A 25,646-nucleotide genomic window follows, 5' to 3' on the forward strand; every position below is an offset into this window, starting at 1 on the left:
TGAACTTCTCCAGAACAAGTTCTTCTGCTTCCAAAATTAATGCTTTTCTTAAATTATCAGAGAATGTAAAATAAAGGTTAGGATTTTCCTGCCTATCCCTTGAAGATGGTTTTTGCTGGTCAATGTGCAGTCACTGCCCACCTCCGTTGGTAGAAGAGTCGCCAGCAGGCCTGGCCAGGGTTTCCTCTGCTTTATATAACATGATGAAATTCATAACCCTTCTTCCAGCAGGTGGAAATATTATGCTCAGTATCCTGTGTGGAGATTCCTCTCCTCTTTTTTTCCTCTGCCCTCTTCTGCAGTCTCAGGGGGACACAGGGCAGCATTGGTGTCAGTCATTCCATGTGTGGCTGTTCAGTGTCTTGGGCTTCAGATAATTGGCCTTCGGTGGTTTCAGAGCACTGGCAGCAGTGGGTACCAAGGCCTTGCCTTCCCTCCTGTCTGGTTTGTGCTTTAACCAAGGGTTCTGGCGTTGTGGTTGGGCTGTGGTTGGGCTCCCCAGCTGATACCTCTCTGTGGGCTCTTTGTGGTCTGGGTAGCTGTGTCGAGCTGAATCGGTCTGCATTCCTGGAGCCAGAGGGATTATTCAAGGCCCGGAAGTCGGTATATATTGCCAAGAAGCTGATGGTGTCTGTTGGGGAAGTGGTGAATGGAGGGCCGCTGCCCCCAGTCCCTCGTCACATCCCTGTGTGCAGCTTCAACTCCCAGAACAAGTACATTGGAGAGAGCCTGGCGGCGGAGCTGCCTGTCAGTCCTCAGAGAGCCTGTGTGGATGTCGTAGGTGAGTGAAGCTGTACTGAAATTTCCTGAAGAACATCTGTCTGCCTTTGGGACCTGGAGACACGACTGTTGACTTGGTAGTTGGTGTTTCTCACTTTGGATTTGAGACTTCTAAGGCCCTTCTCTGGGCTTGCTGACATGACCGTGTGAAGCACAGGGTGTCCCAGGTCGTTCTCTGAGGGATCCCTGGTGATCTCAGATGGGTGAGCCAGCCCTGAGGGCTGCTAAGCCTGTGTGGAGGTGGCAGAGCCCATTGCCCTGCCGGCATCTGCAGCGACATCTGCTCCTGTCTTTCCAGGTGGCAGAGGAGAGGACTGTGAGGCAGAGCTGAGCGTGCCGCTCCCTGAGCTCCTCACACAGCCTCCTCCCGGCCCCGCACATTGCCTTGCCTCTCTGCCTCACGCCCCACCACCGACTGCAGCCCTGGCACCCAGCCTCTTCCAGCCCTCCACACAGCCCGAGCTAATGCCTCCAAAGCCCACCCCCATGTATTCTGATGCGGTAAGGAATCTTCTAGATCAGGGTTCTGAGAAGTCCATTGTGTGTGTGTCCATGGTTACCATTGCTCATTGTGCAGCCACTGTGTTGCTTGGTCTCAGGAAAGGAGCCAGGCAGAATGTAGGTATGGGGATGAGTGCTTCTGTGGAACTTTGCGGGCCCTGGCTTGTCTGTTGTGACTGATGTGAGCTCCTGCTCCTTCAAGAGTGGACGGCTGGACCTGTGGGGGCCCAGATCAGGTGGAGAACGCAGCGGTGTCACCCTGCCCTCTGGCTCTGAGCACTGACCTTCCTGGGATTGGGGAGTTGTGTGGAAGAGCATATAGAGTGGCTACAGAATGGAGAAAATGGATAGGTGGTGTTGAGGCCGTCCTGCAGGCTGTCCATCCAGCAAGGAGAAGGCCCTTGCCACTGCTCAGAGGAGACTTTCTTGGAGCAGGGTGGCAGGGCCTGCATGTTGTGCAGGACCACACGCCTCGTCAGGAGGACTTGCTCGCTTGTTCATAAGAGGTCCCTTCTAAGACCTGGGTCCTGGGCAGAGCGCTGATGCAACTGCTCTCTTTGCTGGTCTTTCCGTAGGACCTGGCAGAGGTAGTGGATGAGCTCATCCAGGAGGCTCTTCAGAATGACTGCGAGGAAGTCGGCGCCGCGGGGGCGGCCTACGCAACTGCAGCTCTGGGGTAGGTCTCGGTGGAGGCATCTGCCTCGCCTCTGGTGATGCCTCTGTCCCTAGACCCACAGTGTATGCACTTCCTCGTGAGCTAACTACCAGCTCTATTCCTGTGTGGGCATGTTTATCGTATTTCTAACCCTGTATTTCTTATTAGCATGTAATTTTCATTTGCAAACATTTCCATTCATGCTGGGCATTGCTGGCTCATGACTGTAATCCTAGTTGCTCAGGAGGCTGAGATCTGAGAATTGCAGTTCAAAGCCTCCAGATAAGGTCGGTCTGTGGAACTCTAACCACTGGAAAGCAGGAGCTGTAGCTCAAGTGATAGAGTAGAAGCCTTGAGCAAAAAAAGCTTAGAGGGCTGGGAAGGTGGCTCAGTGGTAGAGTGCTTGCCTTGCATGCTTGAGGCCCTGAGTTCGATTCCTCAGCACCACATAAGTAAAAAGAAAAAAGCCGGAAGTGGCGCTGTGGCTCAAGTGGTAGAGCGCTAGCCTTGAGCTGAAGAGCTGAGGGACAACGCCCAGGCCGAGTTCAGGCCCCACGACCGGACCCAAAATAAATAAATAAATAAAAGCTTAGAGATGGCACCTAAGCCTTAAATTTAAGCAATACGACCAGCACCAAAATTAAAAAAATAATTAAAAAGCAGCATTCATTTTAATAAGATTTATAAATTACAAATCCTTTTTTTTTTGGTCAATACCAGAGCTAGAACTTGGGGGCCTCATGATTGCTGTGTTCCACTACTAGGTCATGCCTCCAGCCCAGCTTTTTGCTGGTTGTTTTGGAGATGGACTCTCATAGGCTTTTCTGCTTTGACTGGCATTGAATGACAATGCTCTAGAGATTAACTTCCTGAGCAGGGAGGGTTACAGGTGTGAGCCATTGGTGCCAAGCACTTTTTAATTTTCTTAAAGTACTGGGGTTTGAAATCAGTGTCATGTTTGCTAGTTTAGTGCTCTACCACTTTAATCATTCCTCAGTGATATGTTCCTTCCTGTTATTTGTGATAGGGTCGCACTTGTTACCTGGTCGTGAATGTGGTCTGCCTACTTGAGACTATGTGTTGTTGTTGGGTTCAGAGGTGTAGACCACAACGTTGAGCTTCCCTCCATAGAGTCTCCTGGCCTTTTCTGCTAGGCCTGGCTTGGAATTTTGATCTTCCTAACTTCAGCTCTCCGTGTAACTTGGAAAAGTGTGTATCAGTGCATCCACCTATGGGTTGGGGAGGGGGGGTGTCTTGCAAACTTCTCTGCCTGGATTGGTCTAGAACCTTAATCCTCCTGAATTAAGCCTCCATGTAGCTAAGATAACAGCCTTGAACATTTAAAATTTTTATTATGTTTCATTTTGTTTGGTTTGAGTCAGGATGTCACTATGTGGCACAGGCTGGCTTTGAACTCCAAATCTTCCTGTCTGAGTACTCTTGTGAGGAATGGTATTACAGGAGATTTTCTCCAAGGCATTTTGCTCTGTGTGTGTGTGTGTGTGTGTGTGTGTCTGTGTCTTTCTGTGTCTCTGTGTGTGTATCTCTATGTGTCTGTGTGTGTGTGGTGTGCGTGGGTGCTGATACTGGGGCTTGAACTCAGGACTCAAGGCCTGGCCTCTGTCCCTGAACTTTTCCCCCTCTTCCCCCCACTTAAAAAAAGTTGTATTGAGATATAATTCACATCTTGAGCTTCTTTTACTCAAGGCTACTGCTTTACCACTTTAGCCACAGCTCCACTTCTGGCTTTTTTGGTAGTTATTGGAGATAAAGAGCCTCACATGCCGGGCACTGGTGGCTCACACCTGTAACCCTAGCTACCCAGGAGGCTGAGATCTGGGGCTCTCCAATTAATCCACCAGAAAACTGGAAGAGGTGCAGTGGCTCAAAGTGGTAGAGCACTAACCTGAGTGAAAGAGCCCAGGGCCTGAGTCTCATAAACTTTCCTGCCTGGGCAGGCTTCAGTCTGTGATCCTCAGATCTCAGTCTCCTGAGCAGCTAGGATTACAGGTGTGAGTCACTGGCGTGTGGCATGGACATTTACTTTTGTGCAAAAAGGTACAGTGCCAGTACCCTTCCCAGAACTAGGCAGGCACACCAGGCAGGGGCGTCTGCTGGGTCTCTATCCCAACTCAAATTGCCCCTCATCCTCGTCAAGGAGTCAGGCTGTCATTCTAAATGCAGTTTGGGAAATACAAAGACGTTAGGGAGGGGGCTAGTCAGTAATTCTTCTCAAAGGTTTGCATTTTTTTCCTCGTGGCTGTCCGGGAAAGGACTGGGGATGGGTTTGGACATTTACAGCTAGAAGAGGGTGGTGAAGTCAATGGAAAGTTCCTGCTCCGGGGGGTCTAACTGTTGACAGGATTCATACCCTGACATGACTGGTTGTTACAAGCAGCACATCTTGAAGTTTATTCTTTAACTTCATTGACACAAGATTCATATTTCTATTATGGCTGGCTTGTCACAAACAGTACAGATAATAGTTACAATTGAAATAAAAGAGCAAATTATGCTGGGCGCTGGTGGCTTACCCCTGTAATCCTAGCTACTCAGGAGACTGAGATCTGAGGATTGCAGTTCAAAGCCAGCCCAGGCAGGAAAGTCCATGAGACTCTTATCTCCAGTTAACCACCAGAAAACCAGGAGTGGCTCTGTGAACTTCTGGACCTGGGCACTGTCCCTCTGCTCTTCAGGCCAAGGCTAGCACTCTACCACTTGTGCCACAGCGCCACTTCTGGCTTTTTCTTTTCTTTTCTTTTCTTTTTTTTTTTTGGGTCTGGTCGTGGGGCCTGAACTCTGGGCCTGGGCGCTGTCCTTCAGCTCTTCAGCTCAAGGCTAGCGCTCTACCACTTGAGTCACAGCGCCACTTCCGGCTTTTTTTCTTTTTGCTTATGTGGTGTTGATTAATTGAACCCAGGGCCTCATGCATGCAAGGCAAGCGCTCTACCACTGAGCCACCTTCCCAGCCACTTCTGGCTTTTTCTGCTTATGTGGTGCTGAGGAATCGAACCCAGGGCCTCATGCATTCGAGGCAGGCACTCTACCATTGAGCCACCTTCCCAGCCCCAGAGCTCAGCTTCCTGAGTAGCTAAGATTACAGGCATGAGCTACCAATGCCTGGCTATTTCCTCTTTTTTAAAAAAACAGAAAAACAAACAAAAAACACTCCAGAACATTTGTTGTATGGCTAATCTTTTAAATTTTCAAGATGAACTGGATGCTCTTGGGTTTAGGTGTTGTTTCTTCCTGGAATCCATGCCTGAATCTGCCTCATCTGACCTGTCCCGGTAGTATTTTGTCTCTTAGCCTTGGCACTCCAGTTATACTTTCTCTTGCATTTGGCAGGGTAGCCACATTGCCACACATCGACTTCTGAAGGTGGTAGGTCTTAGAACCGCAGCAGCAGCACATCTTGTGCGTCTGTCTTACTGTAATGCTTCCCAAAGGATGAGGTTCCCTTCGTCATCTCGCCTCTGCCGCCGAGACCAAAGAGTTCTTTCCTCTTTTGTAGTTTGGATGGGTCTTCTCACTCAGTTGTTGTGGCTGTAACTTCTAATAATATGTTTAACACAATTGAGAAAAGTGGATATCGTTTTCTTGTTCCTGATTGAAAAAAGCTTTCAGTTTTACCACTGAATGTGATGTGAACATGAGCATTTCATACATGGCCTTTTATTGTTTTTATATTGAAGTGTGGGTGAGTTTTGCTAGCCATTCATTCTCAATCAGTTGAGATGATTATATGCACGTGTTTTAATTTTACTCTGTTAATGTGGTTGTATTACATTTGTTGGTTTCAAACATTAAACTCTCCTTGCATTCCAGGAACAAATCTCACTTGGTAATAGTGTATGATGGCTTTCTTCCTTCTTTGTCTGTCTAGTGTTTCTAATGCAGCCATGGAGGATTTGTTAGCAGCTACAACTGTGGGCATTTTGAGGCATGTTGCAGCTGAAGAAGTGGCTCAGGAGAGGCAGCGAAGAGAGGAGGAGGACCGGCGGGCTGAAGAGGAAAGGTGACTATGTCCTCCATTCAGCGGGACACAGAGAGGAGAGAAACAGCCCTGGCCCCGCACCCTACCATGTCTCCTGCACCGCTGTGAGGTCCCTGCAAGCTTGCTCAGCACCCATAGTGGAGTGGAGGTCCCATAGTGGAGTGGAGTGTGGGCCCCTTAGCCCAGTAGCACAGGCAGGGGAGGGTCAGGGTTAGGGTCATGGTGGCCTGCTGACTCAGTACCCTTCATCTCCATCTGCACAGCTAAGGCATTTTTATAGTTTATATTAAGGCATTACATTTGTGGATTTTATACCCATAGGTTGAAACAGGAAAGAGAGCTGGTGTTAACTCAGCTAAGCCAGGGCCTGGCTGCAGAACTGACAGAGCTCATGGTGACAGAGTGTGTGTGGGAAGTCTGTGCCGAGGAGTTGAAGTGAGTCAAGAGCTGGTATCTCATGGGGGGTCGTGGGGGAAAGCCTGGGGGGCAGGGGGGTGGTAGAAGGCACTGTGGCCAAGCTGGTGCAATTCAGAATAGTCTGCACTTAAGTTTGGCAAGGAGCATGCCTTTGGAGTAGCCCAGTGATAGCCTGCTGTTCTGTGCTCCAGAAGGTGGCTTCTGTGGTGAACCCAGAGCGGGTCTGGTTCTCTGTCTCCACAGGCCCTGTGTCCTTAGTGTGTCAGACTTGTTTCATATGTTAGAGGGATTCCTCAAGGTTTGTTGAGTTTTAATTTTAGTCCTTTTGGTTTTTTTGGCTCTGGTACTGGGACTGGAACCCAGAGCCTCTTGCTTAGCCTTTTCCCTCCCTGCTAACACTACCACTTGACCACTTGAGCCATCCCTCCAGTTCCAGTTTTTTATTGGTTAGAAATGAATCTGCCCACGAATGGCTTCAAACTGAGTTCCTCACGTTTTAGCCTCTTGACTAGCTAGGATGGTAAGTGATCACAGGTGCTTGCTTTTCTTTAGGCTTTTTTTTTTGTGTGTGTGTGTGTCGGTTGTGGGGCTTGAACTCTCTGGCCTTGGGCACTGTTCCTGTGCTCTTCAGCTCAATGTGAGCGCTCTACCGGCTCTACCGTTTGAGCCACAGTGCCACTTCTGGTTTTCTAGTGGTTTATTGGAGATAAGAGTCTCACAGACTTTACTGCCCGGTCTGGCTTTAAACCATGATCCTCAGATCTCAGTCTCCTGAGTAGCTAGGATTACAAGCTTACTTAATAACCTTAATAATGGGGTGGGAAGATGGCTCAGTGGTAGAGTGCTTGCCTTGCAAGCATGAGGCCCTGGGTTCGATTCCTCAGCACCACATAAGCAAAAAGAAAAAAAAAACGGAAGTGGTGCTGTGGCTCAAGTGGTAGAGCGCTAGCCTTGAGCTGAAGAGCTGAGAGACAGTGCCCAGGCCCAGAGTTCAGGCCCCATGACTGGACCAAAAAAAAAACAAAAAACAAAAAACAAAACAAAGAACCCTAATAATAAGTCCTAGTTCTGAAGGGAAATCGATCCTTGTATGTAACTTCCCAGAGATAGCATGAAGGTGGGGGCCAGTGTATATCTCACTCAGTTCAGGCGAGGAGCCTGTCCACAGCAGTGTATCTGCAGCTATTTGTGTGTGTGTGTGTGTGTGTGTGTGTGTGTGTGTCTGTCTGTCTGTCTGTCTGTCTGTCTGTCTGTGTCTGTCCTGAGGCTTGAACTCAGTGCCTGGGAACAGCTCTTTTTGCTCCAGGCTCTACCACTTGAGCCAGAGCCCCATTTCCGGTTTTCTGGTGTTTAATAGGAGATATCAGACTTTCCTGCTTTGAACTGTAATCCTCAGATCTCAGCCTCCTGAGAAGCTATAGGCATGAGCCACCAGTGCCTGGCTTATTTCTTTAGTTTTATAAGACATTTCACAGAAATGTTAGCAATATGTCTCTTCTTAATCCCAGGAAGGTTAGGAGTCAGGCAAAGGGCTTGCCTCCATCAAGGAAAGACTGAAGCATGGCTCAGTACTTGTTTCTAGCACCTGAGGAAGCGTTATAGTGGACAGACATTTATCTCGTCCATTTAAGCTACTTAGATTTTTCTGATTAAAAATTTGGTCGTGTTCTTTGTGTTTTCTTGTTGATATCCTTAGCCACAGGCATCCATCTTTATTTGAGCCATTCTAATTGTAAATGCCAGATAATGCTAATGAACTTTTTCAGTTGTTTCAATATTCATTTAAAAGCTTAAGATTCCAACTATGTATTAGGATAAAGGTTTCTCTCCTCTCTCCTTTTTTTTTTTGGGGGGGGGTCCGGTCTTGGGGCCTGAACTCTGTGCCTGGGTGCTGTCCGTCCCTCAGCTCTTCAGCTCAAGGCTAGCGCTTTACCACTTGAGCCACCTTCCCAGCCCCATCTCCTCTCTCCTTTCTTTGGAAGGGAGTCATACCCTGTTGCCTGATCTGACCTCTAATTCCTGCGTTTAAGTGATCCTCTTGCCATAGTCTCCTGAGCTCTGGGGCTGTAGGCATGCTCCTCGGAGTGTGGTCGGGTGAAATACTTGTTTCTGATGACTGTTAACTGATATTCTATACCACTTTTGTCCTTTTTCTCCATTTCTTTCTAGGTGTCTTTACTGTTGTTGATGTTGTGGGGCGCTGTCCCTCAGCTCTTCAGCTCAAGGCTAGTGCTCTACCACTTAAGCAATTGTGCCACTTCCCTGTCTTTTAAGTTAAAAATCGTATTAAAGTTTCTCTCCCAGTGGAAATGTAATATATTTCCATATGAAGGACATAGACTTTTTTTTTCCCTGGGGATCAAATTCAGTGCGTTGCACATACTGTTCAGGCACTCTTCTACCAAGCTGCACCCTTAATCCAAGACTCAGGCACTTTGAGAGCAGGCCCTTTATGTCCGGTTGCTGGAGCAGCATCTCTCATACTGCTTGCCCGTTTTCCCAGGGTTGCAATGGAGACAGATAAGAGAGTCCGAATGGCGCAGTGCTGTGAAGATGTCTGTGCCCACCTGGTGGACTTGTTTCTTGCTGAAGTAATTTTCCAGATTGCTAAGGAGACACTCCAGGAACTTCAGTGCTTCTGCAAGTATCTACAGAGGTGAGTCTTGCATTCCTAAAGATAGAAACCTACACCTAGTTCCTACAGATAGGGAAGTCTTTCACCAAGTTTAATATGCATCAGTCATCAGTTCCTTTAGTCAATGATAAAAGGATACCCCAACATTTTAATTTTTTTTTTTTTTTTGGTCGGTCGTGGGGCTTGAACTCTGGGCCTGGGCGCTGTCCCTCAGCTCTCCAGCTCAAGGCAAGCGCTCTACCACTTGAGCTACAGCGCCACTTCCAACCCCAACATTTTATAGCAGATAGCTTTAGTGGATGCCATGCTAATTGTATTACTCTTTCAGAGCACATATATCATATGTTCCTCAGCAGTCACATGCAGGGAATAAGCAAGGAACTTGATTGAGAAAGACTGGCTCTTCTGCATTTTCATGAATATTTATAGTGCTGTTATCAGATGCACTAGACGGGAAGATGTTTGTCAGTGAGGCAATTGGGAATTGCAGTTTGGAGCCAGGCTGGGCAGATAAATTAGTAAAACTTGTTTTTTTTTGGTCAATCGTGGGACTTGAACTCTGTGCCTGAATGCTGTCCCTCAGCTCTTCAGTCAAGGCGAGCGCTCTACCATTTGAGCCACAACACCACTTCTGGTTTTCAAGTAATTAATTGGATATAAGAATGTCATGGAAAGCTGGGCGCTGATGGCTCACACCTATAATCCTAGCTATTCAGGAGGCTGAGATCCCAGGATCGTGGTTTAAAGCCAGCCCTGGCAGGAAAGTCTGTGAGACTCCTATCTGCAATAAACCATTCAGAAAATCAGAAGTGGCACTGTAGCTCAGGTGGTAGAGCTGTAGCCTTGAGCTGAAGAGCTCAAGGACAGTGCCCAGGCCTAGAGTTCAAGCCCCACAACTGACAAAAAAAAAAAAAAAAACCAAAAAGTCATGGACTTTCCTCCCTGTACTGGCTTTGAACTGCAATCCTCAGATCTCAGCCTCCTGAGTAGTTAGGATTACAGGTGTGAGCCACCAGTGCCCAGCTAGTAAAACTCTTTATTTCCAGTTAATGAGTATAAAAGATAGAAGTGTAGGCATGGCTCATGGTAGATCACCTGACATGAGTGAAAAAGCTGAGCGAGAGTTCAAGCCCTAGTACCAGCACAAAATAAAACACATCATGGCTTCATGCATCAACATAGATGAATTTCAACAATATAAATAGAGGTATTCTTTGACTTAGAATGGGGGCTGCTTTTTAATAAACTTGTTGTAACTTACAGATATTTTAAGTTGAAAATCTGTTAAATTCATCTAACCTACTCAACATAGAGTACTGTAGAGGATTGGTTGTTTACCATTGTGATTTCATGCTGACTAGGAATTGCAGATTGCTGTTTAATAATCTCTTAGTATATATATATATATATTTTTTTTTTTTTTTTTTTTTTTTTTGTCGATCATGGGGCTTGAATTCAGGGCCTGGGCAGTGTCTCTGGGCTTTTGTGCTCAAAACTAGTACTGTACCATTTTGTTTTTGTTTTTTTTGGGTCCGGTCGTGGGCCTGAACACTGGGCCTGGGCGCTGTCCCTCAGCTCTTCAGCTCAAGGCTAGTGCTCTACCACTTGAGCCACAGTGCCACTTCTGGCTTTTTTCTTTTTGCTTATGTGGTGCTGAGGAATCGAACCCAGGGCCTCAGGCATGCAAGGCAAGCGCTCTACCACTGAGCCATCTTCCCAGCCCAGTACTGTACCATTTTGGACCACAGCTTTACTTCTGGTTTACTGATGGTTAGTTGGAGATAAGAGTCTCACAGGCTTCTTGTCCAGGCTGGCTTCAAACTGCAATCCTCAGATCTCAGCCTTCTAAGTAAAAGCTAGGATCACAGGCATGAGCCACTGACACCTAGCAATCTTTTTGAAGCTTAAAAGATTATTGTACAATATATCCCTACTCTATGAAGTCAAAATTTGAAGTTCCATTCTTAGTGGATTTGTATCACTTTGACACTATCATGAAACTGAAAAGCTGTTTAAGTTGAACTATCATGTCTGAGGTCTTTCCATGATGGGGAAAAATGCAATTTATAGGTATATATAAATGTACATTGTGTGTGTGTGTGTGTGTAAAAAGTATATTCAAACTAAATAGTTTTGTCATATTTTATTGTTGTTGGTTATGGGGCTTGAACTCTGGGCCTGAGCAATGTCCCTCAGCTCTTCAGCTCAAGGCGAGTGCTCTACCACTTGAGCCACAGCGCCACTTCTGGTTTTCTGGTGTTTTATTGGAGATAAGAGTTTCATGGCCTTTCTGTCCAGGCTGGCTTTGAACCAAGATCTCCAGATTTCAGCCTCCTGAGTAGCTAGGATTACAGGTGTGAGCCACTGGCATCCAGCTGTCTCAGATTTACATATAGTAATATAACTTTAAAGGAAAGAAGGAAGATAATAAACATAAAGAGCATAGGAGTGACCTTAGGAGCAAGAGTTACAATCATATCTCAGAAGGGTGAAAGTAAATGATTGTTTATTATTGAATTATTCTGATTTATTTATTTATTTATTTATTTTTGGGTCCGGTCGTGGGGCTTGGGCACTGTCCCTCAGCTCTTCAGCTCAAGGCTAGCATTCTACCACTTGAGCCACAGCACCACTTCCGGCTTTTTTTTTCTTTTGCTTATGTGGTGCTGAGGAATCGAACTCAGGGCCTTAGGCATGCAAGGCAAGTGCTCTACCACTGAGCCACTTTCTCAGCCCCTTCTGATTTATTTTTTATGTCTGTTTTGTGGGGGGTTCATTTCATAGAAAAAGTTTACATAAGTGATAACGTCCTTGACAGTAGCAGTATTATCAAAGGGCATACAATGAAGGAGGTGAGTCTCCCTTTCGGATCAGGCCTTGTCTATTCCTCAGAAACAGCTGTTTTTAAACTCTTCCAGAAACTTCTTGTTCTCTGTGAGATTGTCAGCAAAGGATCTACCCTGTGTGTTTAAGCCATTCCTTACTCCACCTGGTGGGAGGTGTAGTTAGGCCTGAGCACTGTAGCACATCAGGCTCTCCTTTTCCTGTCTGATGTGCCATTGTGAATGCACACCGTTGGCGACATGTGGTGTCCTCACTAGGCAGTGCTGCTGTGACCCTCTCATGCCCAAGTCTGACGTGTTTAGACAAGGAATGCCATTGGGATGGAGGGCTCCCCGCTGATGTGTGTGGGTCACGCCATTCCTGGATCTGTTGCCAAGTCAGCACTCAGAGGTCATTCTTGTTTGCTATCATGCTTACATTGAATTTTGATTTGTTTCTCAGTACTGGAAAAGAGCTAAACAGATTGTCAAAAAATACATCTTCTCAGGTTATGATATTGATTTGTGTTTGTATTGTGTGTGCACATGTGTGCATGCACACGGATGCTAAACCTTGAACTCGGACTGGGTGCTGTCCCTGAGCCACACTTGAGCCACAGCTCTACTGCTAGCTTTCTGGTAGTTAATTGGAAATAAGGAGTCTTCTGGACTTCCTTGCCCAGGCTGGCTTCAGACTTCAAACCTCAGATCTCAGCCTCCTGGGTAACTAGGCCAGAGACACCTGACCACGTTTGTATTATTTTTAGCCTTAAATATGCCCAGTGACAATTTGTTGTGTCTTCTAGGTGGAGGGAAGCCGTTGCAGCACGGAAGAAACTCAGGCGCCAGATGCGGGCCTTTCCTGCAGCACCCTGCTGTGTGGATGTGAACGACCCCTTGCAGGCTCTGGCGCCCAGTGCAGAGCGCCCTATTGCGGGACAGAACCTGGCCAAGGGCCTGCTGGATCTGGGTCATGCAGGGAGAGTGGGCATCTCCTGTACCAGGTCGGTGCTCAGCCATGCCTCCTCAGAGCCTCCGCTTCAGGGGCTGGGCTGAGGTGTGTCGCTGTGGGTGGGGATGATGGAATCAGGAAGTGAGGACACGCTGTCATTCCTACAGTGGCAGGGATATGACTTGCCTCATCTCTGGGAAAAGGGGATCTGATTTCACACCACTTCCATTTTGAAAGTCTGGTGGCACACTGACTCAGAATTACCTGTTCTCCTCCCAGTCTTCCCAGGTTAAGTATACACTGTGCTATCCTCGTGGGGGAGGCTGGAAGTCCATTCTGACTCTCTGCTTCCAGACAGTCTGCTTCTGTAACGCTTCACTCCTGCCCTGTCTCATGTGCTGGTAGTCCATCCACCAGTGTTTCCATCCATGAGGTCCTCTATGCTCCTGCGATTCTCCCCGAGCATGTTCGGCCGTCTGGTGATGACTAGGGAGCTTGGCCTTTCTCATCAGGCCCGGTGTCGGGGTCCTTCCCTCTGTGCTACCTTGTCCCTCTGTGGGCAGGCAGCATAAAGGTCCACGCCAGGCATGCCATGCTAGGGCCAACATAGAATGTTCTCTCTGAGCATCATCTCCCTGAGTACAGGTTTCCTCTGACTCTTGGCTGTTCCTGCATCTCTAAATGGGTGACAGTCTAGCTCTTGGAGGGCCTTCTGTGAGCCTCATGGTTGGCGTGCTTTCTCTGCGCTCCTCCCCCTCCTGCTCAGTTTCTTCTGCCATTCACGTCCCCTACCCCCAGCTTCCTCAGCCCACCCCCTACCTCCTGTTCTTCCCTTCTTCCCATCCCTGGCGACCTCGCTTTCTGTCTTCCAGTTCTGTCCTCTGGTTCATCAGCAGCTAGACTTCTCCCAGTGTTTGAGACTTTGAGACTCTATCCATTTGGAGCACAGCCCCTGAACCTAATCCTTGGTGTTCCCTTCCTTGCTGGAAAGATACCTGTCACATCCTAAACTGAGTTTACCTCCTGTCAGACCTGTAGCTACAGCCTCAGGCTGTGCCTGGCGGGAAAGGCATGACCAGATCTTGCCAGTGTTTGTCCAGTATCTGCCCATAGCAGAGGTCTTCTGACACCCATGGGTGCTTTGGCTGTTAATGTCCCCATGTTACTCCCATGGGTGCCTCGGCTGTTAACGTCCCCATGTTACTCCCTACGTCTTCATGCCATGCACCCAACTCAACCCATGGCTCTTCCCAAACATGCCAGGGCTGGTGGAGAGCACTACGTGACCAGTATAATGAGAACCTATGACTCCTGCCTTTCCTGCTGTAGGTTCCCACAGCACTGATAAGTCCTGCAAGCCAGGTCTGTCAGAATGGAGACTTTCTATGAGAGTATATTTGAGAAGGGTAGGATGTTAATCTGTATTGTTGGATCTCCCATGGCCAGCACTCAGGAGTGATAGATATTTTGTGTTCATAGACATTTGTGGAACAAAGGTGTTCTTCAGTCTACTTATTTTTGTGCTGGAACTGGGGCTTGAATTCAGAGCCTCATGCTCTTGTCCTTTTCACTTGAGGCTGACACTCTACCACTAGAGCCACCTCCCCTCTACTTCTAGCTTTCTACTGATTAATTGGAGATAAGTCTCCCAGATTTGTCTGTCTGGGTTGGCCTTCTAAATAGCTAGAATAGCTTGGCTTTCCCATCAATCTTGTTTCTTTATCAGAAGATGTTTTCTCCTTTTCCCCGTCAGGGGTACTAGCCAAGTACCTTTCCCTCAGAAACGTCAATAGGTACCTTTCAGCCTCTGCCTGTGGACTTGATGTCTTCCCCTTTCTTTGTAGGTTGAGACGGCTCAGAAATGAGACAGCTCACCAGATGAAGGTTCAGCACTTCCACCAGCAGCTGCGTAGGTCTGTTAGCCCTGCCCATGTGCTGCTTCTGCCTGGGCGTGTGCACACTGGCTTACCCTGCATCTTCTTTCCAGTAATGCAGCCTGGGCGCCTCTGGACCTGCCGTCCTTCCTGGCTGAGCACCTCCCTGTGACCCAGGAGCAAGTGTTCTGGAAACTAGTGCTAGTGTTACCTGATGGAGAAGAGCAGTCTCCAGGGAGTCCTGGCAGGTAAAGGAGGGCTTCTCTCTGAGTGTAAACACTTCTTCAAGGGTCTGGGGCAGGCTGAGCCATGGCTGGGCCTTGGTGTGGGTATTCCACTTGTCCTTAAACGTGCGGTCTGTTTTGTGCATGCTGTGAGGTTGGCTCTTTAGAAAGGGCCTTTTGTTTTCTTGCAGTGCTAGGTATTGAACTGATAGCCTTGGGCATTCTGGGCAAGGGCACTACCACTGAATCACCCCCAGCCCTGAGGTTGACACTTCAATCCACTTTCACTGTTATTCCATACACTCAGCAGTAATCCTAGTTTGGAGCATGTAAGTTGTTACTTAAGCTACGCTAAGGCATTCTGATTAGAATCTACTTCTTTTTTTTGGTTGGAGACCAGAACTTGAACTTAGTACCTGACACTTTTGCTGATTTCCTAGCACTCTACCAACCAAGCCAACTCCTCTACTTCATTTTTTACTCTTAGGTAGTTTATGGTTTTTATTCTGTATAGTTCCATTTTACTTTAGAAAAAACTTTTATGGCTAACAAAAATTTTCTTGGTGCTCTCCGTGCTCAAGGTGAGCATTCTGCCACTTTGAGCCACAGCACCCCTTCAGTTTTCTGGTGGTTAATTGGAGATGAGAGTCTCATGGACATTCCTGCCTAGACTGGCTTTGAACCAGCATCCTCAGATCTCAGCCTCCTGAGTAGCTTGGATGACAGGTGTGAGCCACTGGTGCCTGGCCTGGACATTACATGTGTGTGTGCGTGTGTGTGTGTGTGTGTGCGCGCGCGCGCGCGTGCGTGCGTGCGTGTTTGTGTGTGTGTGTGTGTGTGTGTGTGTTACTGGGGATCAAACCCAGGATGTTACACTTGCTAGGCAAGTGCTTTGCAACTGAGCTGCATCCCAGCCCTGAACACATTACTTTTAAAGAGTTGTTAATGTGAACATATTCAGGCTAAGGAAGAATGAAGAAGTCATGAGATTCATGAAGAGAGTTTTGGCATTTAAAGAAAAGTAAATGAGGCTGGCACCTGTGGCTCATGTGTATATCAAATACCATGATTACATTTGTTCACCCTTCCTCCCCACTTTGCCCCTATAAAAAGCAGCAAAGGAGAAAAAAAATAGCACACACAAACACCACCACCAACAACATAAATATCCCATGTTTCTGTGTCTTGAATTCCTTTTGATAAGTAGTATTTTACATGATCAGGAGAGTTACACCTTTGGGTCCCTGCCCCGCTGGTGTCCTCCCTTAGTCTATTTGTGTGTGAATGCTTGGAGTCCTGTATAGGTACCATGTCCAGTTATGTTTTAGGTCTAGCTTCCATGTTTGAGAGAAAACATGTCCTGGTTTACCTTACAACGTGATTTGTTCTAGGTCCTTCCATTTCCATAGAAATAACATAATCTTATTCTTCCTAATGGACGAATAAAATTGCATTGTGTATATGTACCACATCTTTTGGACCCACTGGTCTAGTCTAGCGCATCTGGATTATTGCTATAATTTGGCCATTGTGAGTAAGTGTACAATGACCATGGATGCGAAAGTATCTTTTTTTTTTTTTGTCGGTCATGGGGCTTGAACTCTGGGCTGATCCCTCAGCTCTTCAGCTCAAGGTGAGTGCTCTACCATGTGAGCCACAGCACCACTCTGTTTTCTAGTGGTTTAGTGGAGCTAGGAGTCTCACGGTCTTTCCTGTCTGGGCTGGCTTTGAACCGCGATCCTCAGATCTCAGGCTCCTGAGTAGATAGGATTACAGGCGTGAGCCACTGGCGCCTGGCATGAAAGCATCTTTATGGTATCCTGGCTTGTAACATTCTAGGTAGATTACCCAAGAGTGGTATGACTGGGCCATAGGGTAGGCCTATGTTTTGAGGAACCTCCAAACCACCTTCCAGAGTGGTTGTACTAGTTTACAGTCCCACCAGTAGTACACTAGGTTTCCTTTTTCTCCATCCCAAACGTTTATTGCTGTTTTAATTCTTGATGGTGGCCAGTCTAATTGGCCAGGACTGGTAAAAAAAAAAAAAAAAAAAAATGGCACCCTTGTTTTATCCATGTCAGCTTCATATAAGATTTGTTGTCTGTAGGCTTGCATCTCTGTGTTCTCTTTTTTCTTTTTCTGAAAACCTTTATAGGTTAAATTTAGAATTTAATTTTTCTTAAAATGTTCTTTTTTTCTTTTCCTTTTTTCTTTTTTTCTTCTTTTTTTTTTTCTGACAGTCCTGGAGCTTGAACTCAGGGCCTGTGAACTGTCTCTGAGCTTCTTTTGTGTAAGGCTAGCACTTTACCACTTGAGCCACAACACTACTTCAAGTTTTTTCTGTTTATGTGGTATTGAGGAATCGAACCCAGGGCTTCATGCATGTTCGGCAAGCACCCTACCGTTAAACCACATTCCCAGTCCTGTTATTTTCTTTTACCTATAGAATTCTAACGAATTGGCTAAAGGTCAAGTTCATGGGCAATGATGGCTTGGCGAGTGATACGTGCTGGAATGCTGGTGAGATGCAGACTCTCACCATCGTTAACGCAATCAGCAGCAAAGGGGATCAGACCATTTCTGTAAATGTGTGTATAAAGGTGAGTGGCAATCACTTCATTTACTTAGCTCCCTGACTTCATTATTGTCATTCACCCTCAGACATCATTGGGATTCTGTAAGTGCTATTTTTTTCTAACATTGTTTCAGAAAACTGTAGGACAGGCTGAGAAGCTAGTATTTGTCTGTCCTTCTCACATCTCAGTAATATTCCATACACCTATCTAGTATGGGTTGAGGCTGCCCAAGTGCTGGTGGCTCACGCTTGTACCCATAGCCAGCCACTCAGGAGGCAAGAGTCCAGGCTGGATTTCAGAAGAACAAAGTATTAGTCCACTTTCCATTAATGTAACAAATACCTGAGATCCGCTTAGGAAGAGAAAAGGTTACTTTTCATGCACAGTTGGACGGTTTCAGTCTGTGGTTGGCCCTGTCACTTTGAGCCTCTCTATGAAGCAGCCTGCTGTGGCTGGGACCACATGGCAGAGAAAAACTGCTGGTGTTGTGGCTGAGGAGCAGAGCAGAGGCTGGGAAGGGGTCTGGGGTCCTGCAGTCCCTTTGAAAAGTATATTTCTAATGGCCTAATGCCTCTGCTAGCCTCTACACCTTCTGTGTTTCATACCTGCCGATAGTGTCAGGCTAGGGATCAGGTCTTTAACACATGGGCCTTTGTGTGACACTCATGAACCAGACCATAGCAAGCAATGGGCTGTGATTGCCACAGACTTCTTGTCAGCTCAGAACTATCCTGAAAAATGCGGGAACCCAAGGCTGGTATACTAGGCCAACACCATTCCATTGAACTGTGTCCTGAGCTCATGTGTGATGTTGTACATATAATTCTGAAGCCCTGAACTACTCCATGGGTTACTGTAACTGAAACTTGGGAGATGAGAAACAGTGATCACAACACTGAAACGATTAAATGACTATAATTAGCTTCCTGACACATTAGGTGCTAACAAAAGATTTTAACTTTTTTTTTTTTTTTTTTGTCGGTCATAGGGCTTGAACTCTGGGCTTGGGCGCTATCCCTCAGCTCTTCAGCTCAAGGCGAGCGCTCTACCACTTGAGCCACAGCGCCACTTCTGGTTTTCTAGTGGTTTGTTGGAGATAAGAGTCTCACGGCCTTTCCTGCCTGGTCTGGCTTTGAACCGTGATCCTCAGATCTCAGCCTCCTGAATAGCTAGGATTACAGGCATGAGCCACCAGCACCCAGCATATTTTAACATTTAATCTTATGCATATATCACTGTATCAAATGCTAGCTAGTAAATATGCTCTGTATAGGTCATTTCAGTGTAGTTTTTATTTTACACTCAATTGGCCTGTTTTTTAAAATTACAGACTCAATATTTCTTCTTTGTAGGTGTTTATATAACAAAATTGGTTTCCTGAGTAGTTGAGTTTAATTTTTTTTTTTTTTGTCGGTTGTAGGGCTTGAACTCTGGGCCTGGGTGCTGTCCCTCAGCTCTTCAGCTCAAGGCTACCTCTCTACCACTTGAGCCACAGTGCCACTTCTGGTTTTCTGGTGGTTAACTGGCAGGCTTTGAACCACGATCCTCAAATCTCAGCTTCCTGAGTAGTTAGGATTACAGGAGTGAGCCAACAGCGCCCCCAGCCTGCAAACCTATTTTTAAGTAGACTTTAGGTTTCACCATATGTGCTCGGAAATGAAACTGGTGTACTCTGTTTCATTTATTGAAAATAGCATTAGGTCACAGGTGTCATTCAGTTCATGGTGGGTACTACTTCAGGACTGAAGTTTGATTACTCCCAGCACTAAGAATTCATCGTTGCTTTGGTGGATTAAACTGCACTTGCACTGCTCCTCCACTGTTGTAGATTTTAACTTAGTTTTTCAGCAACAATGTTACTTATTTAAGGCACATTATTGCTATTTAATTAGAATTAGTCCAATTTCCCTGTGAAAGGAGGGGTTAGGGAATGTAGCTCAGAAGCAGTTACTTAATTTAATTGAAGCCCTGGGCTTAATCCCTAGCACCAGGAAAAAAAAAAAAAAGGGTAAGTGTCAAGTGTTGTGACAGTTGATATACTTGTGATTTTTGTTGGTGGTAGTGGTGATCCTGGGGCTTGAACTCAAGCCTGGGTGCCGTCCCTGAGCTCTTTTTGCTCAAGGTTAGGCACTCTACCACTTCAGCCCTACAGCTCCACTTCTGGCTCCACTTAACGGCACATGCACATGTATGCCAGTATTGGCCTTGGATTCTGGCTTTGTACCCTTACTTGGCTTTTGTTTTCACTCACAGCTAGTGCTCTACCACTTGAGCCACACCTCTACTTCTAGTTTTTGATGGTTCACTGGAGATAGGAGTCTCAAGGATTCATCTGCCCTGGCTGGCCAGCCTCTTGAGTAGCTAGCATCACAGGTGTGAGCCACTGGTGCCCACCATCTCAACCAGGGCTGGAAAGTCCACAAGACTGTCTAGCAAAAAGCTGGATGTGGAGGTATGGCTCAAATGGTAGCCTTGGATGAAGTACTCTGGCCGCCTTTGTGCTGCGCAGACCACTCATTTCATGCTTACCCTCTTGTCTGTGCTGATGGTCCTCCGGTGATGGTCTGGTGCTGTCACTCACAGGTGACCCACGGGACTCTCAGCGATGGCGCCCTGGATGCCGTGGAGAACCAGAAAGACCTCTTGGGGGCCAGTGGGCTCATGCTACTGCTTCCTCCCAAAGTGAAGAATGAAGACACGGTGGAAGAGGATGTGTACAGGCTGTCGGCCTTGCTGCAGCTGAAGCAGCTCCTGCAGGCCAAGCCCTTCCAGCCTGCCCTCCCACTAGTGGTTCTTGTTCCCAGCTCTAGACAGCATGCTCTTGGCAAAGACGTGGAAGATGGTGGGTGAAGAGGTGGTATTGTTTATTCAGTGGGTGACTGGGTCTGAGAAAGGGCGTGGAAGCTGTGGGGCTGGCTCCCCTCTGTGCTGGCTTGCAGCTGAGTTGGGCGGGGCAGGGCAGGGCAGGGCAGGGCACTGGGGCTAGGTGCCTGGGCACCATCATCACTGAGGAATACCCTGTTTCTTCTCGCAGGTTTGATGCTACAGGATTTGGTTTCAGCTAAACTGATTTCAGATTATATTGTTGTTGAGATCCCTGATTCTGTTAATGATTTACAAGGCACAGTGAAGGTAAGGAATCAATGTTGTTAAAAAGCCATCAAAATAATTTGGTTTTTCTCTTCTGATCTATACTGAATTTTGTCTATTTAGTGCTCTCAATTTTTATTTTACATTTTATACAGATACTTTTCTAAAGTTAGAAGCAGACCAAAATAATAGGTAAAAATTGCCATAGTTCTGTCAGCAACAAATTAAACCATTTGTGCAAAGTTTTTAGTTTTTTAATTTTTGTATTATTTGTGTGTGTATGTGTGTGTACGTGCACACATGCATGCTTGCTGGTTCTGGGTCTTGAACTCAGGGCACTGTCCCTGAACCTTTTTTTGGGGGGAGGAGGTAGTGGTTGTGGGGCCTGAATTCTGGGCCTGGGCACTGTCCCTCAGCTCTTCAGCTCAAGGCTAGCACTCTGCCACTTGAGCCACAGTGCCACTTCTGGCTTTTTCTGCTTATGATGTGGTGCTGAGGAATCGAACCCAGGGCCTCATGCATGCAAGGCAAGTGCTCTACCACTGAGCCACCTTCCCAGCACCCCCTCTCCATTCCCCCTTTCCCGGCCCCCCCCCCCCCCCCCCCCGAACCTTTTTGTTCAAGGTTAATGCTCTGCCATTTGAGCCATACCTTCAAACTTCTAGCTTCTTGCTGGTTAATTAGAGGTAAGAGCCTCATGGACTTTCCTGTCCCGGCTGGCTTTGATCCATGATACTCAGATCTCAGCTTCCTGAAAAACTAGGATTAGAAATGTGAGCCATCAGTGCCTGGTTCATTTTATTTTTATAAATTTAAAATATGACTGTAGTCACAGTGCTCAGGCTAGGAGGATGAGTCTATGCTTTTGTGGGAGTGAGATGGTACTTGACCAGCTTCCCAGGTCTCTCCCGAGGGATTCTGCTCCCCTCAGGTGGTCCCTATCGTGGGACCCTGCCAGATGTCTCCAGAGCTCAACAAAGCCAAAAAGTCAACCACAGAGGGAGCTTTGTGCACTTTCTGTTTTGACTGACAGCCTAATGCATTGGTGGCAGCTCATACAGGAAGCCTTAGAAAGAATGGCAACCTCCTGCCCGGCACTCATGGCTCACGCCTATCATCCTAGCTTCTCAGGAGGCTGAGATCTGAGGATCGTGGTTCAAAGAAAGCCCCGGCAGGAAAGTCTGTGAGACTCTTATCTCTAATGAACTACCAGAAAACCGGAAATGGCGCTGTGGCTCAGTGGTAGAGTGCTCGCCTTGAGCTGAAGAGCTGAAAGCGCCCAGGCCCAGAGCTCAAGCCCCACTACTGACAAAAAAAAAACAAAAAAAGAATGGCAGCCTCTTTTAGAAAGCTTTTTGGAGTGAGCTGAGTATAGTTTCTGTCATGTGCTTGTCATCCAGCTACTGGGGAAGTGTAAACAGGAGGATAACTGTCCAGGCTGGCCTGTGCATATATGCAACACTAATTTAAAAAAATTACTGAAAGAGAAAAGGACAAGGCTCAAACGGTAGATTGCCTGCTTAACAAGCCCCAGGTGCTGAGTTCTGAAACAAAAACAAAAGTAGCAACAGAAAAGGGTACTTTTGAAAATCCTTGTGATGGTTTGTCGTCTCCATCTCGACTGTCTTTGTCCTCAGGTTACTCGAGCAGTGCAGTGGCTGGTCTCCCACTGCCCCCGTGCCCTTGACCTTTGCTGTCAGACCCTCATTCAGTATGTCGAGGATGGACTTGGCCGTGAGTTTAGTGACCGTTTTTTCCATGATAGAAAAGAGAGGCGTCTGGGCGGCCTGGCTTCGCAGGAGCCTGGCGCCATTGTTGAGCTCTTCAACAGTGTCCTGCAGTTCCTGGCCTCTGTGGTGTCCTCAGAGCAGCTGTGTAACCTGTCCTGGCCTGTCACTGAGTTTGCTGAGGTGGGGGGCAGCCAGCTGCTCCCTCACCTGCACTGGAACTCCCCGGAGCACCTGGCGTGGCTGAAGCAGGCCGTGCTGGGCTTCCAGCTTCCTCAGATGGACCTTCCACCCCCAGGAGGTGTGTGATGTTGCTGAGTAGAAGAGAGCTTAGCCATAGACAAGTGTCTAGTTTTCTGTAGTGAGAGCATAGCAGGCTGCAGGCTCCAGTGTGAGGCCCGCATTCCACCTTAGGTATGCACCTCCCTACGCCTGCTTTGGGTTCACAGGCAGAAGAAGCCAGGAGTTTTGTGGTGTGGGGGGCTATTGTCCTTTCCCCAGCATCACCCCAGGTCTGTTCTGCCTGCTCCACAAGCCCCGGCTGCCAGAGCATATGGGCAGAGTGTAAGAAGAATGAGTTCTGGCAGCCTCACCCTGGAGCCATGGCTCTTGGTTCTGGTTTGTCCACTGTGCCTGGACAGCGCTCTTAGGTTGCAGACCCCCAACTGTGAGCTGGGCTTAGTGCGTCTGGGGCTGCTGCTTCCCATGTGAGCACTGTTGAGAGGAACCGGCTCACTTGCTACTTGCCTGGCCACGCTTGTCCTCCGTCTGTGCGCACCCTCTGGGCTTAGGTACTCTGAGAAGCTGTGGCGTTTGATCTCCACCAGTCCTGAGGGAACCTTAGCGGGAGTGCACTGTTGAGCATGGTCTTTCTGCGCCCTCAACCAGATGGGTCTCCTGACGGGTCAAGACCCTGTGCTTTCCTGGTTGCTGTTTTACTGTTTCTGGGCTGTCGAGCTGGGACAGGCCACACTCTGGGCTGTCTGTGCACCCTCACCTGGGCCCGGGAGTGAGCTGCCCTCCCCTCAGCAGCTGTAGCTCCACCACTTGCATGTCTGAGAGCAGACTTCTCAGCCACACACTCATCCTCTGCTAAAGAGCTGGGCTAGCTACTCAGGAGGCTGAGATCTGAGAATCGCAGTTCAAAGCCAGCCCGGGCAGGGAAGTCTGTGAGACTTACCTCCAATAAACCACTAGAAAAACAAGTGGCGCTGTGGCTCAAGTGGCTGAGCGCTCGCCTTGAGCTGAAGAGTGCAGGGACAGCGCCCAGGCCCAGAGTTCAAGCCCCACAACCAACCAAAAAAAAAAAAAAAGCTGGGCATAATGGTTCATACCCATAATCCCAGTCCTAGAGAGGCAGAGGAAAGGGGATTGGAAGTTTGAGGCCAGAAAGACCCTGCCTCAGACCAAGGAAGATGAGATGCATAGTTTTTGCCAGTGTTTCCATAAGTTCTAGAAATGTGAGGCCTTTTCCCTCTGCAGCTCCCTGGCTCCCCATGTGTTCCATGGTCATTCAGTATGCCTCCCAGATCCCCAGCTCACGGCAGACACAGCCGGTCCTCCAGTCGCAGGTGGAGAACCTGCTCTGCAAGACCTACCGCCGGTGGAAGAGCAAGAGCCCCTCCCTGAGCCCAGAGGCAGGGCCCTCAGTGGCCGACGTCCCCTGGGACGATGTCATTGCCTTGTGCATTAATCACAAGCTGAGGGACTGGACACCCCCTCGGCTCCCCATCGTGACAGGTAGGTGGGGCTTGGCATTGTGAGTCCAGCTGTTCATAAGACTTCCTGATCCAGTTTGAGCACAGAAAGGCATTGAGGAGGTGTTTATTTTCCTTTGGGTTCCTACTCTCCCTTTTCTTAGGCCCTCTAAGGCCAGTGATTTTTGAGGTACTTATACACAGTGGCAATTGCCAATAAGGTTCCGGGAGAACCTGGACTCTCTGATCTGAAGTAGTCCCCTGCGCTACCTCTTAAGGAGAACTCTGTGGCTCTGAGAGTCATTTCTGGACCCCCAAAGTCTGGGTGTAAGCCTGCTTGCACCGTAAGTGACTATGGGCACTCAAGAGCATACATCTAGCCGAAGAATGGGAGTCCCATTATTTAGAAGACTTGTTCTTAAAGGTGTGAAAAATATCAAGTGGTCACCTGTGGCCCTTTTGAGTTCTTAAAATTTTTTTATATTGTTTTTTCAGAGGCACTGAGTGAAGATGGTCAGATATGTGTATATTTTTTTAAAAACCATTTGAAAAAATTTGATGTTCCTTTGTTATGGGAACAAGCCAGGGCACAGACACAGAAGGAGCTGCAGCTGAGTCCGCGGCGGTGAGCACCATGTGTAGTGTTTGTTTCTGTTGCTGTCCTAAACTATGTTCTCATCTGAAAGTAAAGACTAGAAGTTAACATCTGTCAAACTGAGGCCAGTTCTAGGCCAGTTCTGACAAACTTTCAAGGCACAAATCATTCCTATATCATAGAAACTGTTCTAGCTGGTGCTGGTGGCTCACGCCTATAATCCTAGCTACTCAGGAAGCTGAGATCTTGAGGATCCCGGTTCAAAGCCAGTCTGATCAGAAAAGTCTCCATGAGACCCTTACCTCCAATGAACCACTCAAAAACTGGAAGTGGAGCTGTGGCTCAAAATGGTAGAGTGATAGCCTTAAGTAAAAGAAAGAATTCAGGGATAGCACCCAGGCCTTGAGTTCAAGCCCAATGACCAACAAAAAATGAAAAACCACACCCACACACAAAAAAAACCTGTTTTAGTACAAAGATAATAAGCATATCTCTTTTTCAGATGACATTGACTGAAGAAGGCAGAAAAAAGCTGGCATCTCATCTAACTTAGAAGCCTGGCTTAGTAGAATTGGCATTTGCAGTTCAGTGATAGCACATACTGCAAGACCTAAATATTTTCTTTCTCCCAAAATGAACAGTATCAGCTGATTGTAGTTATGCCTCAAGTGGTGGAGGCACCAGTCTAGAAAGTACAAGGCCTTACATTCAGTTCCTGGTAGCACCAAAAGAAACCTCTAGTGACTCAAGCCTGTCATCCTAGCTACTCAGGAGGCTGAGATCTAGGATCCTGGTTTGAAGCCAGTCTGGGCCAGAAAGTCTATGCGTTTTTTTTTTAAATCTCCCAATTAACCACCACAAAACCAGAAGTGGGAGCCAGGCGTTGTTGGCTCATGTCTGTAATCCTAGCTACTCAGGAGGCTGAGATCCGAGGATCGTGGTTCAAAGCCAGCCCGGGCAGCAAAGTCCATGAGACTCTTATCTCCAATAAACCACTAGAAAACCAGAAGTGGCGCTGTGGCTCAAGTGATAGAGTGTTCGCCTTGAGCTAAAGAGTTGAGGGACAGCGCCCAAGTCAGAGTTCAAGCCCCTGACTGACCAAAA

At 47.5% G+C, this 25,646-nt stretch overlaps 1 protein-coding gene across 1 annotated transcript in view; it reads left to right on the forward strand.

The window, feature by feature from the left end:
• The window catches only part of LOC122121145 (minichromosome maintenance complex component 3 associated protein), a 49,664-nt gene that overhangs the window by 17,223 nt on the left and 6,795 nt on the right, over nt 1–25,646 (forward strand). Inside the window, exons 12-26 of the mRNA XM_042695313.1 lie at nt 540–781; nt 1,079–1,281; nt 1,857–1,957; nt 5,823–5,954; nt 6,255–6,368; nt 8,854–9,006; nt 12,614–12,811; nt 14,604–14,672; nt 14,747–14,881; nt 17,304–17,457; nt 20,017–20,275; nt 20,468–20,565; nt 22,161–22,551; nt 23,733–23,990; nt 24,443–24,572. Of these exons, the coding sequence (XP_042551247.1) occupies nt 540–781; nt 1,079–1,281; nt 1,857–1,957; nt 5,823–5,954; nt 6,255–6,368; nt 8,854–9,006; nt 12,614–12,811; nt 14,604–14,672; nt 14,747–14,881; nt 17,304–17,457; nt 20,017–20,275; nt 20,468–20,565; nt 22,161–22,551; nt 23,733–23,990; nt 24,443–24,572 (2,637 nt within the window). The remainder of the gene's footprint in view (nt 1–539; nt 782–1,078; nt 1,282–1,856; nt 1,958–5,822; nt 5,955–6,254; nt 6,369–8,853; nt 9,007–12,613; nt 12,812–14,603; nt 14,673–14,746; nt 14,882–17,303; nt 17,458–20,016; nt 20,276–20,467; nt 20,566–22,160; nt 22,552–23,732; nt 23,991–24,442; nt 24,573–25,646) is intronic.

The sequence above is a fragment of the Dipodomys spectabilis genome, unplaced genomic scaffold, assembly GCF_019054845.1.
Source record: "Dipodomys spectabilis isolate Male_0828 unplaced genomic scaffold, ASM1905484v1 ptg000184l, whole genome shotgun sequence".
Taxonomy (NCBI): domain Eukaryota; kingdom Metazoa; phylum Chordata; class Mammalia; order Rodentia; family Heteromyidae; genus Dipodomys; species Dipodomys spectabilis.